This window comes from Taeniopygia guttata, chromosome 2 (assembly GCF_048771995.1).
Source record: "Taeniopygia guttata chromosome 2, bTaeGut7.mat, whole genome shotgun sequence".
Taxonomy (NCBI): Eukaryota; Metazoa; Chordata; class Aves; order Passeriformes; family Estrildidae; genus Taeniopygia; species Taeniopygia guttata.
In genome coordinates, this window is record NC_133026.1 from 6,364,566 (window position 1) to 6,377,564 (window position 12,999).

Below are 12,999 nucleotides of genomic sequence, written 5' to 3' on the forward strand. Positions count from 1 at the left end.
CAATTCCCTGCTGCCAGTTTTTAGTGAGATTAGTCTTGTGCACACAGAGGAATTTTTTAAATAGCCTTCACATGGGACCAGCTCTTTGCATTGAGAGTGTGCTCATAAATGGGTTATCAGATGTTAGTAAATGATGAGTGTTTACCCTGTAGGCATATTACAAACGTGTGTAAAGTGTGCTATAGGTAGCTAAACGTTCGCTGGTTACAAACAGGGTTGCACACAACAGCACAAATTAACCAGGTGTGTTTTTGTGCTTTTAACTCCTAGCACAAGGCATGGCTCAGTCCAGGACTGGGATCCTAAGTGTACTTCCACAATTTAAGCAGCAAATATTAATCTACTAGAGCATATAAACAAATAATTAGTTTGAAGTGTATAGATGAAGTGGGTTTGCACACAGTGGCTGGAGTCAGCCTGTACAGCTGTGTGTACGTGCACAGTCCCACGCTGCCACAGAGGACAGGCAGGGATGTCAGTGGGTCCCTCTGATGCTGCTCTGCACGCAGGGGACTTGAACCACTGACCACTGGGAGCCATAGGGCAGAGTGTCTGTGATGTCACAGCTCTGACCCCAACATCAGGGGGACAGTCACTTCCCCTGGCTGTGTCACTGAGTGTTGAGAAACCCAGATGTGGGGGTGTCTGGGCTTATGCTGTTGTTCCCAGGGGAATGTGGGTGGATGGTTGTTCTCTGTTTTCTGTTCTTTTGTCCCCCAGATACTTGGAGCATCTGGGACTCTAGTTATTGTACATTTTAAAGCCTTTGTTTCTTTATCCTTCATGCTGCACTGTGACATTGAATGTGTTTCAAATGAATGAAAAGCCTCCATTAAAGCTCATCACAATTCGATGCTTGTCTTTCTCTGGGACCACTTTGGGGTTTCTTTTAACAGATTAATGTCCACAAGGTCACAACAAAGAGCACTGCATATGACTGAATATTAACTTTTAATAGAGTGCATTTTGCTCAGGAGCCGATTACAGCCTTCATGAGGCAAGAGCAACGCTAATCCTGGAAGGACTCCTAAAATCTTTCATAAGCTGCATCTAATTAAAAGAAAATGAAATATGCAAGAGTTGATGCACGAGTTGTACATTTGTGCATCCCACTCAATGAATGAATCATTCCCCTGCCTTCTCTGACACAGAAATACCTTACAACCCATTAAAGATCTTAAATATTTTTACAGCTCTAATGGACCATGTCGCCACAAGACACCCAGGACATGGCCACTGAAGTCCAGAGCTGAGCTGGTGTAACTGTAAGTGCTGCTGTGATGATTTGCATGGAGGATACATCCAGACAACAGGCTGTCTACAAGAGAACGTGATTGTCTGTATCACTGCTAAAGCAGACATCACCCAAACTGCTGTTAAATTCACAAGATGGAATATTTTTTTTTTTTTTGCATTTCCATACCCCTTCATAACACATATACAGCATATGTGCAGCTGGGGCAAATCTCAATTGATGCAACTGTACCAACGGTGTCACTTCATCGCAGGAACAGCACATGTCCACACACAGGCTCAGCTGGTACCAGTTACCCCAGTCCTGGTACTGGTAGAGAGCCACAGGGAGCCAAGATCCAGGTGGGTGAGTGTGAGTTGGTGGGACTGGAAGTCAGATCCAGTGTCAGACTGGGATGCAGCACAGGACCAAACAGCCCCTGGCACAGAGCACAGTCCTGCTCCTTCCCATCGCTCAGGGAAGGGCAGATTCCCATGGCAGCCCTGAGGGCACCCACGCCTCACCTCCAGTGTGCTGGGGACCTGTCAGCCTCACTCACATCCCTTCAGAGGGCTGGGGCTGGGGTTAGCTCAGCAGCCTTTCCACTGGATTAACACAGAGCTTTGCAGCTCTGCCGGCACCATGCCTGCGCCTGTCAGGATCTATCAGACAGCCAAGGCTTAACAGCTAATAGAGTAACAGAGTGAAGAGAATAAAATTGCCCCTTTCTGAAACAGCCAGAAACACCCTAGCTAATGCTGAACACAGCTTGTGATTTTACAGAAGGGAGGCTGCTGCACTCTTGGGGGCTGCACGCCAGGGGAAGTGCCCAGGCTGCAGTGGACAGTCCAAAGTGAAGGGGCAGAGTGCTTCCCATCCCAATTGCCAACCATGGAATGGGGTTCAGGGACACTGAAACAACTGAAGGGGCAGAAAGATGGGAAGAGGGTTGTGAAATAAATGGCACTGCAGTGGCTCTTTTCCCTTGCTGCTGATCCCTCAAAATGTCGTTGCCATGAAGGGTTGGGAACAAAGAGAAGGTTGCTCAGGTTTTGTGCCTTCAGCCTTGGGGTTTTTTTTAATATATATTTTTAATGTGTACTGATCTAAAGTTAAAGTAACTCAGGATGAATGGTTGCTTTCACCTTTTTATCAAGACCAGCATGTCATGCTCAGGCAGACCCCACAAGTCGCTCAGCTCCTGCTGTGATCCTCACGTTTGTCCTCACATGGCTCCCAATGGCTCTGTGTCTGTGCATCCACATGACCTCCTCCAGGCACTCGGAGTCAGCTGAGGCCATCACATGGTGGCCCTGGTCGAGGCAGAAGGAACATGTGTCAGACCACAGCCACAATGGCAGGCATGTTCCTACATCTGTGCATCACCACCAGTTCTGGCCCATCCTCCCATGGCCTCCTTATAAACCACTGCAGAATAAGAAAGCAAACTCACGGCGTTTAGACCAAGCTTAGAAAGATTACGAACCTCTTCTCTCATGAACTCATGTTAGTTATATAAAAAAAACCTGCTTGGAGCCAACAGCTGGTGTTTAACAATTTATTCCAGGGGTCAGTGAGCGGGGAGGAGGGCGATGCTCAGTCTCAGCGGGCCATGGCTGGCAGGGGGAAGGCTCAGCTAGAAGTAGTTGACGACTCTCCTGATGGACTGGACGCTGGCGCTGCGCGCCTGCCACCCGTCGAAGCTGCTGAACTCGCCGCGCTCCACCACGTACATGCGGCCTCGGTAGTTGGGCTCCTCGTACAGCACCCACCTGGGCACAAAGGGTGGGAAAAAACCAAAGGAACAAAAGGAATAGCAGAAAGATGGGAGTGAAGCGTGTTGGCAGTGTAAGGTGATGAGTGAAGGACTGTATGGTTTAGCTGTTCCTTTATTGCCTAGAATTTACGTTCTCTGAGATCACCTGGGCCCCAGCGCCGTGCTCGTGCAAAGTGGCTGCTCTGAGGGGCTGCATTTAGGCACTGCTGCACTGCAGACCTCCAGGGCCTCATTCCCACTCCCACCCCACACATGGAAATGCTCCTGGTGGGGTTTCCCCCCAGCGTGGCCTGGTAAATACCCAAAGCCACACTGGACCTTGCCCTTGGAAGATGTTTTGGGTTACACCAGCAATAAAACCTAGGCCCAAGGGCTCCCTGCTTCACATTACTGTAGGAATGGATGTGGCTGAGCTTCACCATGTGCAACAGAAACAATTTAATAGCATCTGATAGTGCTAAAGAAGGCTATAAGTCCCCTCAGCCCCTGCATAAACCCCATTTTTAGGGACTGTAAGAAGAAACATGCAATGCTTGATGTTTTGCCTCTTTGAACTGATTCATTAGATATGATGGGAACCATGTTTAGTAATTTCTCTCTTTGTTAATAATTCCTAATGGCCTCTTTATGCTTTCCAACAGAGAGCAGGGCTTGGTTTGGTTATCTTAATCTCTACACCCACCCAGAGTTAATGACAACTTTCCCTTGTAATGCAGTCAAATGGATACATCATTCAATAACCTTGGTGACTTTGGCATGCCTGACTTCTTCCCCTGGCTTGGGTACACCGTTCTCCATCACCTTGGCTTGTGAAATGTCTTACTCCATTTGAAGGTCAAGTCAGGAGCAATTCTAATTGTCAAGAAGGACAATTTGCTGCTTTTCTCTCCCTTCACTTCACATGATTTTTACTGTGGCCACTCACTCTATGTGAGTTCTCATGCTTCTTGACCAAATTTTGCCATTGCTCTGAAAGTTTTACAGTCAGGTTACCACCCTGTCATTGCTGAGCTGCTCATCTCTGCCTCTTTCCTCTCATCCCCACATTTTTTAAGATTTTATGAGGATCTCTGCTGCTTTTCCCATCTATTTCCTCAGCAATGACAGCAAAGCAGAAATGCAATCCTCCAAATAATGTGGTTTCTGTGGTCTGTCTTTGCAGGAATTCAGTTGGGACATCGGGGTTGGGACCTACCGTATGTGGGATTTCCAGGGAGAAATTTCATCAAGAGCTGGAGGGGTCAAAGACTGCTGGGCCTTAAGGGTCAGACAACAGCTGGTGAACTCAGATCACTCTAACCCAAACCAAAAAGCTGGAGGCTTAGGAAAAATTGTTTATAAAACCAGCCACCCACAGGCATTATTTAAAAAACAAAACAAGAAAAGTTTTGGAGTATTTATCCAAGGCACCTTATAGGTTCCTTGACATATTTGTTTTGTGTTTCTGAGAGGACATGAGGTGGGACTGTGGTGATCCCTTCTCCCAGATCTCTGTGCAGGAGCAGGACCAGCATGTGGATACCAGCATGGAATGCTGTGCCTTGGTTTTGTGACAGAGCATCCTGTAGTATCAGAGCCCTGTGCATGGCATCTCTGACACGTGGTTCCTGCAAACAAACAACCTCATTCTCTGCACCTTGTTGCAGCCAGTTTATATCCAAACTGGAATTACAAAACCATCCTCAGCCTTTTGCTTTGATGCTCACTTTGCAGCATATGGGGAAGGCTGCCCACTGCTCATCTGTGGGTGTAGTGTACCCCCACCACGTATCCCAGTGTGCAGTGACAGAAAGCATTCCCAGCTTAATTAACAACAATTTATAACATTTTCCTCCTCTTTCTTTTCAGCTCTTCTGCTCTAGGACATCTTTCAACAACAGGTGGGCCCTGGGGAATAGAGAAGGAGGAAGAGCAGCCCCTCACAGTCACTGTCTTTACCAAGATTTCTTTCCAGACACATGGTTGATGTGTCTGCACCATTACATGGAGAGAATGGGACAGGCTTTGATGTAGATAGAAGCAGACTGAGTGACCTGGTGTGGTGATAAGAACCCCCACTTGGCTTGTCCCTCTGCTTAGGGGAAGGCTGAAAAAGCCCAAAAACCAAAGGAATAAAAGGAATAGCAGAAAGATGGAAGTGAAGTGTGTTGGCAGTGTAAGGTGATGAGTGAAGGACTGTATGGCTTACTTAGCTGTTCCTTTATTGCCTAGAATTTACGTTCTCTGAGACCATCAGCAAGAGTGGAAATCAAGTCAGTCAGGAGCCCAGAAAAAAAAAAAATAAAAGAGATGATCTTGTCCTCAAGCCCAGCACGGAAGAGCTGATCCAGGCACAAAGCACACAGCCCTCAAACATCTCAGTGCTGTGTTTCATTAGCACATAATCCCAGCGGACATGGGAATAAAATGCTCATGGAACCAACTCAAACTCTGTAAGCCAACACTGGCTGCTCAAACTGAAAAATGAGGAGGGGAATGCTGGAGCATCAGCCTGAACTAAGCAGGAGGCTTTCAGTGGAGCTCAAAGTCACTTATTCTCCATGTAGGACTTGAGCAGTGCCACGGGCAGGTATCACCTTTGCTGAGAAATTTGTGACGTTCATTGGGCAGCAGCATTTGGGTACCTGTTCTGCTTTGTATTTCACAACCTGACTGCACAACAGCTACCAAGCACTCATGAATGCTTCAGCAGAATAAATGGTTGGTCTGGTTCCTTCAAGTTATTCCACTCTAGTGTAGAAAAGCTCTTTTTGGGGTATTCTCTCCTGGGCCGCCAAACAAATTCAGCTTTTTAAATTTGTTATTTCTAGGCTGTCCTCTGTGGAGTGGCTGAGGCACAAAGGAGGACAAGAACTACACATCTTCATCTAAAATCAGATGATACCATATGTGATACTGGAGCTGGCTCTGCCCGTGGGATGGGCGAAGCCACTCACCACAAACCTGCAACAGCTCCCGAGGAGGCGGTGACACCTCAAAACTGCTCCAAAATAGCAATTCATTGCCAGTGTGCCTTAAACAGCTTTACCATCACCCTTCTGGCTGTGGGGGGTAGCAACTGCCCGCCCCAGGAAGGCAGCAGGGAAGGTGCTGGACCCCCTCAGGCTCACCATGCCCCATGCCAAAGGCCGATGTTTGTCTCCATTGCCATGTTTCCAGAGGATCCATCATCACTTCCCGCGGGCACAGCCACCTCCACAAAGCACAGGCAGCAACTTTTTATCAGCACATGACACCATCCATGGATTTTGAAATGGAAACAAATATTTCTGTATCCAACAGATGTCGCGTTGTGGAAATTGAGGGTGAAAATCACAGCAAGACTGTGGCTGAAACTCCCTTTGTCTCCACTGACCCCATCTCCTCTGCTCCCAGACATCAAAGGATGAGTCCTGGGACAGCTTTGCCAGGTTATGCCCTGCATCATCTACACCTGCAGCACCTCTGGAGGCATTTGGGTTTAGAAGGTCCATCCAAAGGAGAGAAGTGGTGCTATAGGGTCCCTTTCCCTCCCTGCTCTCACCACTCTGCAGTGTTATCTCATCCTTCCCTCTCTCCTCCTGCAGCCCGGGACAGCAGATCCCTCTGCATTGTCCTGCATTTAATTGCCTTTACAGACCTTTCCAAGCATGTCCAACAGTGATCTTCCCAGGATCTGAATGTAATGCTACAAACCTCAGTGACTTTCCTCACCACAGTCCTCTCCGTGCTTTATATTTTTTCCATTTTTTCCTCACTGTTCATAGACCTTGAGAAGTCCTGTGATGTTAACACAAATGATCCAGACTCCCATGTGAGGGAGAGCAAGCATTGTGCCTTTATATATTTCTTAGGTGAGGGGGAAAATCAATCTGAAAAATTCAACTGCTTGCAAGTTTCTGGGCAGCTTCCCAATTTCTCAAGCTCCAGGCTCTGCTACAGAGACCCAAGCAGTAAATTGGCCCTGAAGCTCTTGCCAGAGTACTCACAGGCTCCCTCTTGGCTTTGTAGTGTTGGTGCTCAAATGCTCAGCACTAACAGGGTCCCTGGTGGGCTCCAGACATTTTTCCCATCAGGAGTGGGCAGCTCTGCTCCTTAATGAACTGCCATTGCTTAATCATAAGCCTGGATTTTTGGAAGAGGAGAGGCCTTGGTTGGATCAGAAAGGCTCCTACAGGACACTTGCTGCTGTCAAGATGTCTTGAGCTTGCATGGCAACAACCTTTCCCTATTCTTAGGAAAAAAAATGGGTCCAGCATCTCACACCTGGTGTCTGTGAGCTGCACAACGTCCAGTCCAGGACAGGTGAAGAATGAGGTATCTGTGCTCCCTCCTCTGCAGGGGCTTCCCTCTGCCCCAGGGCTCCCTCCAGCCACCCTCTGCCTGCCTCTGGGAAGGTGCTGTGGCACTCCCCAGCTCCCAGCACGCTTGCAGTGAAAACACAATTGTCAGACAGAGGAAAGGGGAGACAGATGGAGAACAACCGGTCTGACAATAAGAGGAAAAAAAAACCACAAAAAGGACCAACACCATTGAGAAAATACAAACTGACACCAAACATCAAGGAAAAGGCAAAACTGACATCCTGCCCAGGCCTTCAGGAACATCTGCAGGGGCACAGGGTGGGGCTGAGCCTCAGTCTGGGCACCACCACCGCTGTCAGCGCTGTCTTTCAGAGGCAGGATTTAATGTAAAGGGGAGGTGCTGCTGCCTCAGTTTTGCCATCATAGGAAAAGTGGTGAAGCCACTTGCAAAGCAAAAGCCCTGACATGCATCACCTGGAGCCATCCATCCAACCTCCCTGAGAGCTTCTGCATGGATTGAAAGAGGTGTGGAAGGCAGAAGGAAGGCAGGAAGGAAGAAGATGCTTTCAGGCTTCTCATTTCATACACCTTAAAAAGGTGTCTCAGAGTTCTTGTAACTCGTGCTTAGCTGCCACCCTGCAAAAGTCAGACCCCTTTGAAGCAACTTGCAGTGGGCAGGCACCAACATTCACCTTTAACCAAAGGCTTAACAAACATTTTTAGGCTTTCACCAAGTGTCCCCAGCACTGACAGGGTTTTCTATGAGGGAGGAGTGTCTGCAGCCCCCTGTCCCCTGCAGTGCCCAGGACACGGGGAATTACTTACGCGCCATCTCCGTACACTTTGAGGGCATTGATGCAGGCCTTGTCCCAGCCTTGTCCCTGCAGGAAGGAGCAATCTTCTGTCAGCTCCAGGCTGGGACCCCTAAAATTGCTCCCCTCGAATATTTCGATCCTGTAATGCTCGCCGTGCTGGGGACAAAGGGATTGGAGTCAACAGCAACAAAAAAAAGCAACAAATTATTTCTCCAGCTTTTATAAGACAAAGAGGGAGACAGAAGGGTACTTTGGAAGAGGAATGTGAAGAGCAATCCAAGACCACTGGTGCCAGCATGAACAGAGCACGCACAAACTCGTGCTGCCTCCCAGCACATCAACCACGAGAGCAGCCAAAAATCTCTCAAACCTGTGCTTGGCTGCACCTTCCTGTGCTGCTGTCCACATGCTGGCCACATGCACACCGTGGGGTGCCAGTGCTGGGGCACACACAGCCCCTCGTCCATCTGCAGATCCCCCCACCAGCCCACACACCCTCCAACCCAAATACAGCATCAGCTGCAGCCCCGACGCTCTGCACACCCTTACAGGAAAAAAGAAACATATCCTGAATGTACAAAGATGTTGGACTATTCCCCTAAACTAATTTACACTGCCTCTGGTTTCATGCACAGCTGCTGTTCCTTGAGAGATGCTGTGCCTTTCTTTTAGGAAAATAAAAACAGGGGGGAGAAAAGGAAACTTTCCCACCATCATCGTTGCTGCATGAGCCCTTGATGGCTCCGTGTCACAAATTACTCTGGGGAGATCTCTGCAGCCTGTGGCAGAGCTATGTTGGACAGAGCGAGCTCAAAGGATATTTTAAAGCCAAATTCAAAGGATACCTAAAGGCATTTTTCAAACAAACAACGTCAGCACGCAGGAAGGCCGGGCTGCCATGCCAAACCTGCGGCAGGGAGCTGCCAGCAGCAGCCAAGGGGACACCTGCCCGAGCAAACATTCCTCCGGGAATCTGCACTGCACAAACGCCCCCAAGCCCTCATCAAGCTGGCATCTCACAGGGAAAATCCTGGGCCAGGAAAGGAGGAGCACATCCTTGTGCTGGCCAGGGTCCACGGCCTGGGCCAGAGCATCCCTCCACGTATGGATCATGGAGGTGCTTTAGGAATGATGCTACAGACCTGAGATAGACACGCTGCTGTGTCAAAAGCAGTTTCAGGGCCAGTGAGAAATCCCACCAGCTCCAGCTGGGCTCATTATTGCCCCAGAGGCTGTCAGTGGTAGGAGAATCAATGGAAAGACCCAACCCATACTAATTTTTCTTTGCTACTTTTTAACTTTCCCATTTAAAACTTCCTCTGGACGGTGCTTTTAAAAGCTTGATAAGGGGAAGGGAATTTAATGGGTTTAGTTTAGGATTATCAGGGTCAGAGAGTGGTTTGCAACAGCAGAGAATTCAACTAAAATTTGCTAGGAGCAGTCCTATGGTCTGATTAGAAAGCCCTTGGGCTGCCCTCTCCCTGTTTGGGTGCATGGGGAGATGGAGCAGCTGCAGCTCAAACTTGCCTTGGGCAATGAATCTCCTTCTGAATCCCCCCGTGAATATCTCACAGCAGCTTATATTAAAAGGAAAAGCACGTGGTACCAGCAGGACTTTGCCATCCCATCTGGAAAACCACAGGAATATCTCATCCTCTTAAAGGCACTGCGTTTCACTGTGAGAGGAAGAAGATGCATCTTCCTCCTGTCTGGGGACACAGGAAATTGTCTCAGCATTGTGGCCTGCACAGACCTCTCTGAACGGGGACAAACCCACCCAGGAAACTCCTTCCTGCTCAATGGGACACCCTATTTGTAAAAAACACACATTTTTATGGCACTTATTCACGGGGCTCCTGTGACCAGGATAAACTCAACCCAACGCTGCTCCACTGGGAGAGCCAATCCAGCAGCATCCCACTCACCATCCCGACGGGCCGGCAGGAGCCCAGGTGGTCGCTGCGCCCGTTCCAGCGGTAGAAATCGGGATACTCGCCGTGCTCCAGGATGTACTGCTGCCCTCGGAAGTCGGGGTGGTCGAAGCAGACCCAAGCTCCGCTCTGGACACAGATGGAGTTGACCCTGTTGAGGAAACCTTGGTCCTGGAAGCTGTTGCAGCTGCCACAGACGTCCAGCTTCCTGCCCGTGAAGCATTTGCCTTCGTAGAAAGTGATCTGGGGGGAGGAGGAGAAAGGGCTCGCGTTGAGGAGCAGGGGCACGGCCTGACTCCCATTCCAAGCAGATGGGAATTTCCTGCAGATGCATCATTTCGGGGTGGTTTGGGTTATTTTAGCTGCTTTCCAGCAAAAGGAGCACGGCACCGCTGGCATTTTTTCCTAAGAAGCGTATTTGTTTTTCTGGGAATGCAGAGCGTCCTGCATTTATGACACTTCTCACCACCTCGTGCTCGCTTGTAGTTACTGTAGTTTTCCCCCCCTCCACACAGCCCCCCAAAGAATAGATAAGAGGCTGTGAGGGGAAGAATACCAGGAGAGGGATAAGTATTCAAAAGAGGCTCTTACCCCATTACAGCTCTCTTTATTCTGTGGTGTCCATGTGAGAGCGGGGTAAAAAAGAGCAAGAACAGGAATTCTCAGGGGTCTATATAGGTTTTGGACAGGGTGGGCTTTCCTGGCTCTCTGCCAACCCCGTTGGGGCAGGAAGGAGGATCCAGGGGTTATCTTGATCAGAGTCACAGGGTCCCGGGGAAGGGGGGCAAAAGGGTGTCCATGAGCTCACTGTAGCACTCGCTCACACATATTTCCAGCAGGAATGTTTAAACAGGAAATTCAGCTCCCGAAATGCAGCTCCTTCTGCCGCACCCTCCCCATCCCTGCTACCAGATTTGCTCCCGGGATCACCACTCACACCATGTCTGCTGGCTCTGTTATCTCATCAGCTCCTTCCACCCAGAGGAGGCTCGGGCTCTCCGGCCCCAGGCTGAAAGGGAAGCAGTTGGGTCCTTACTTACTTTTCCTGAGTATTGAGACATTTTCTGGGGCCGTTATCCAAGGCCCAGAGCGGGAGCCAGAGCAGAACTGCAATGGACAGGTCATTGGACACCCCACTATATAGGGGCTGCTGGGGGGGCCGGGCCGGGGCTGGTGTCACCAGAGCTTTTTAACAAAGCCACGGGAACCAGGGGCTTTGCCTTTCCTGCTTCGTAGGCAGAACTGACGGTGACGGGGCCTGCTGAGTCCGGGCTTTTGATTTTGGGCAGATGATCTGACAAAAGATTTGCTTGGCAGGGCTTTGGTCGGTTAGCAGTGCACATTTACTGCTCCTTTTTGGAGGACTTCTTTTCTTTTATACTTTTTTGTCTTGTTTTTTTTTTTTACTTTTTTTCATCTTTATTTCTATTTTTCTTCTATTTCTTTTCTGTTTCCCCCTATTTTTTCCTTTCCTTCCATCCTTTTTCTTTTTCCTCAGAACAGATAACAAGTAAATGAGGAAACGGCAGCATCTCTAAGCATAGCACATAATTTCTCTATGTCAGGTTTGCTTTTTCCCAGCTTCTTCCCACCTATTGCAGTGTGGCAGCCAAGAAAGAATGTCCTTGAAGAGTCCCCACCAACAAACATTGCACTCCATCTGGCAAACCAATGGTTTCTCATTTAACCTTTGAACCTCTCTAAATGGCATCTCCAAAAGCCAAGGACCTGATCCCCTCCAAAGCACAGAGGTTGGGCTCACAAACCCACTGATGTTACTCACGGGCATCCTTCTCAGGAATATTCTGATCTTCCAGCACTGAAGCCCTGACTCACAGCTGTAAGTCAGGATTAGAGGAACTTTTGGACCGTAAAGTTACCATATTAAAATAACTTACCTTGCAGCTATATGGGACCATAAAGTCCTCATTTGTGTTTATAAGAATATCCAGAGATTTTAAGTGTCATATTACCAGGGCAAACAGCAAAGGAAGCTCCCAGTCCATAACCCCCATCAGTTCATACTAACAAGCCAGGCTAGGAACAGGTAAAGGCAGATGTATGGGGGTGGCCCATGGACCAGCATGCAGAGACGTACCAAGGGGCCACGTTAAAAGGAGATTTGTGCTTTTATGCTATTTAATAGCTCTGGAAGAGGCTTCACACACAGCCCCTGCTCATTGAATCTTCCTCCTCACTTTCTGGCCGCCCATCACCTCCTTTGCTGCCGCCTCCCTCTCTGGACCATCAGGAACACTCTTCAAATCCGAACCCTGAAACCTCCTTTCCTGGCAGGCTGCTCCCATCCTCAGGTGTGCCAGCAGCCTGGCTCAGCAGCCCTGCACTGCTGCCTCGGCTCACCACTTCATCTGGAGATTAAAGACTGCTTCAGGAGAGAGGATGTCATTATTAGGGCTCAAACGCGCACCACCCTTTCGATTAAGATGTAAAAGTTAATAAGCACATGTGCAGAGACACGTAGGCTGAGCCGGAGGATGTCTCTGACTGGGATGCACTGGAGGAGGAAGGAGGGAGGTGGCTCTTTGTGCTGGGAGAGGAAACACATCCTCCAGCTGATGCAGGCAAAGCTGCCCCGGCATCGCAGGAACACGGCTCACACGTATGTGCTGTGCTGTGAGGGAGGAAACAATGAAAAAACCCTCATCTGATTAAAAAAAAACAACCCTGCCCAAAACCTCTTTGAAACGCCGGTGCTAATTTTAAGGTGTTAAATTAATCACCAGATGGTGCAGGGAAAACTAACAGCATGCAGAAAGTCCCACTTGGGAGAGCTGCAGCCAAGATGGGGGGCATTAATGTTGTTCCCATCAACCAGCCATTCCCTGTGGCCTGGCAGTCAGTGCCCTGGGATGGAAGGAGAAGTGTCCTACTTCTGTGTCATGGCAGGGAGCACGAGGACAATGGGGTGGCACTGTCACTGGCATTGGGACCCAACTCT

The 12,999-nt window shown here is 49.0% G+C and overlaps 1 protein-coding gene across 1 annotated transcript; it reads right to left on the minus strand.

The window, feature by feature from the left end:
- Nucleotides 1–2,778: 2,778 nt before the first annotated feature.
- Nucleotides 2,779–12,346, minus strand: CRYGN (crystallin gamma N). The gene is made up of 4 exons (XM_072925192.1): nucleotides 12,239–12,346; nucleotides 10,035–10,283; nucleotides 8,120–8,265; nucleotides 2,779–3,006 (listed from the first exon to the last, which is right to left on the minus strand). The coding sequence occupies exons 1-4, from the start codon at nucleotides 12,344–12,346 to the stop codon at nucleotides 2,871–2,873; spliced, it is 639 nt and encodes a 212-aa protein (XP_072781293.1). The 3' UTR covers nucleotides 2,779–2,870.
- Between the last annotated feature and the right edge of the window lie 653 nt (nucleotides 12,347–12,999).

What these genes read in the sequence shown, in the direction of transcription:
- CRYGN (XM_072925192.1), bottom strand. Translation starts at nt 12,346, where the DNA reads ATGGGAGCAGCCTGCCAGGAAAGGAGGTTTCAGGGTTCGGATTTGAAG. An exon ending in AGGTGATGGGCGGCCAGAAA is followed by an intron (nt 10,284 to 12,238) that starts GTGAGGAGGAAG and finishes TCCTCCCCCCAG; the next exon opens with ATCACTTTCTACGAAGGCAA. An exon ending in CCTGCCGGCCCGTCGGGATG is followed by an intron (nt 8,266 to 10,034) that starts GTGAGTGGGATG and finishes CTTTGTCCCCAG; the next exon opens with CACGGCGAGCATTACAGGAT.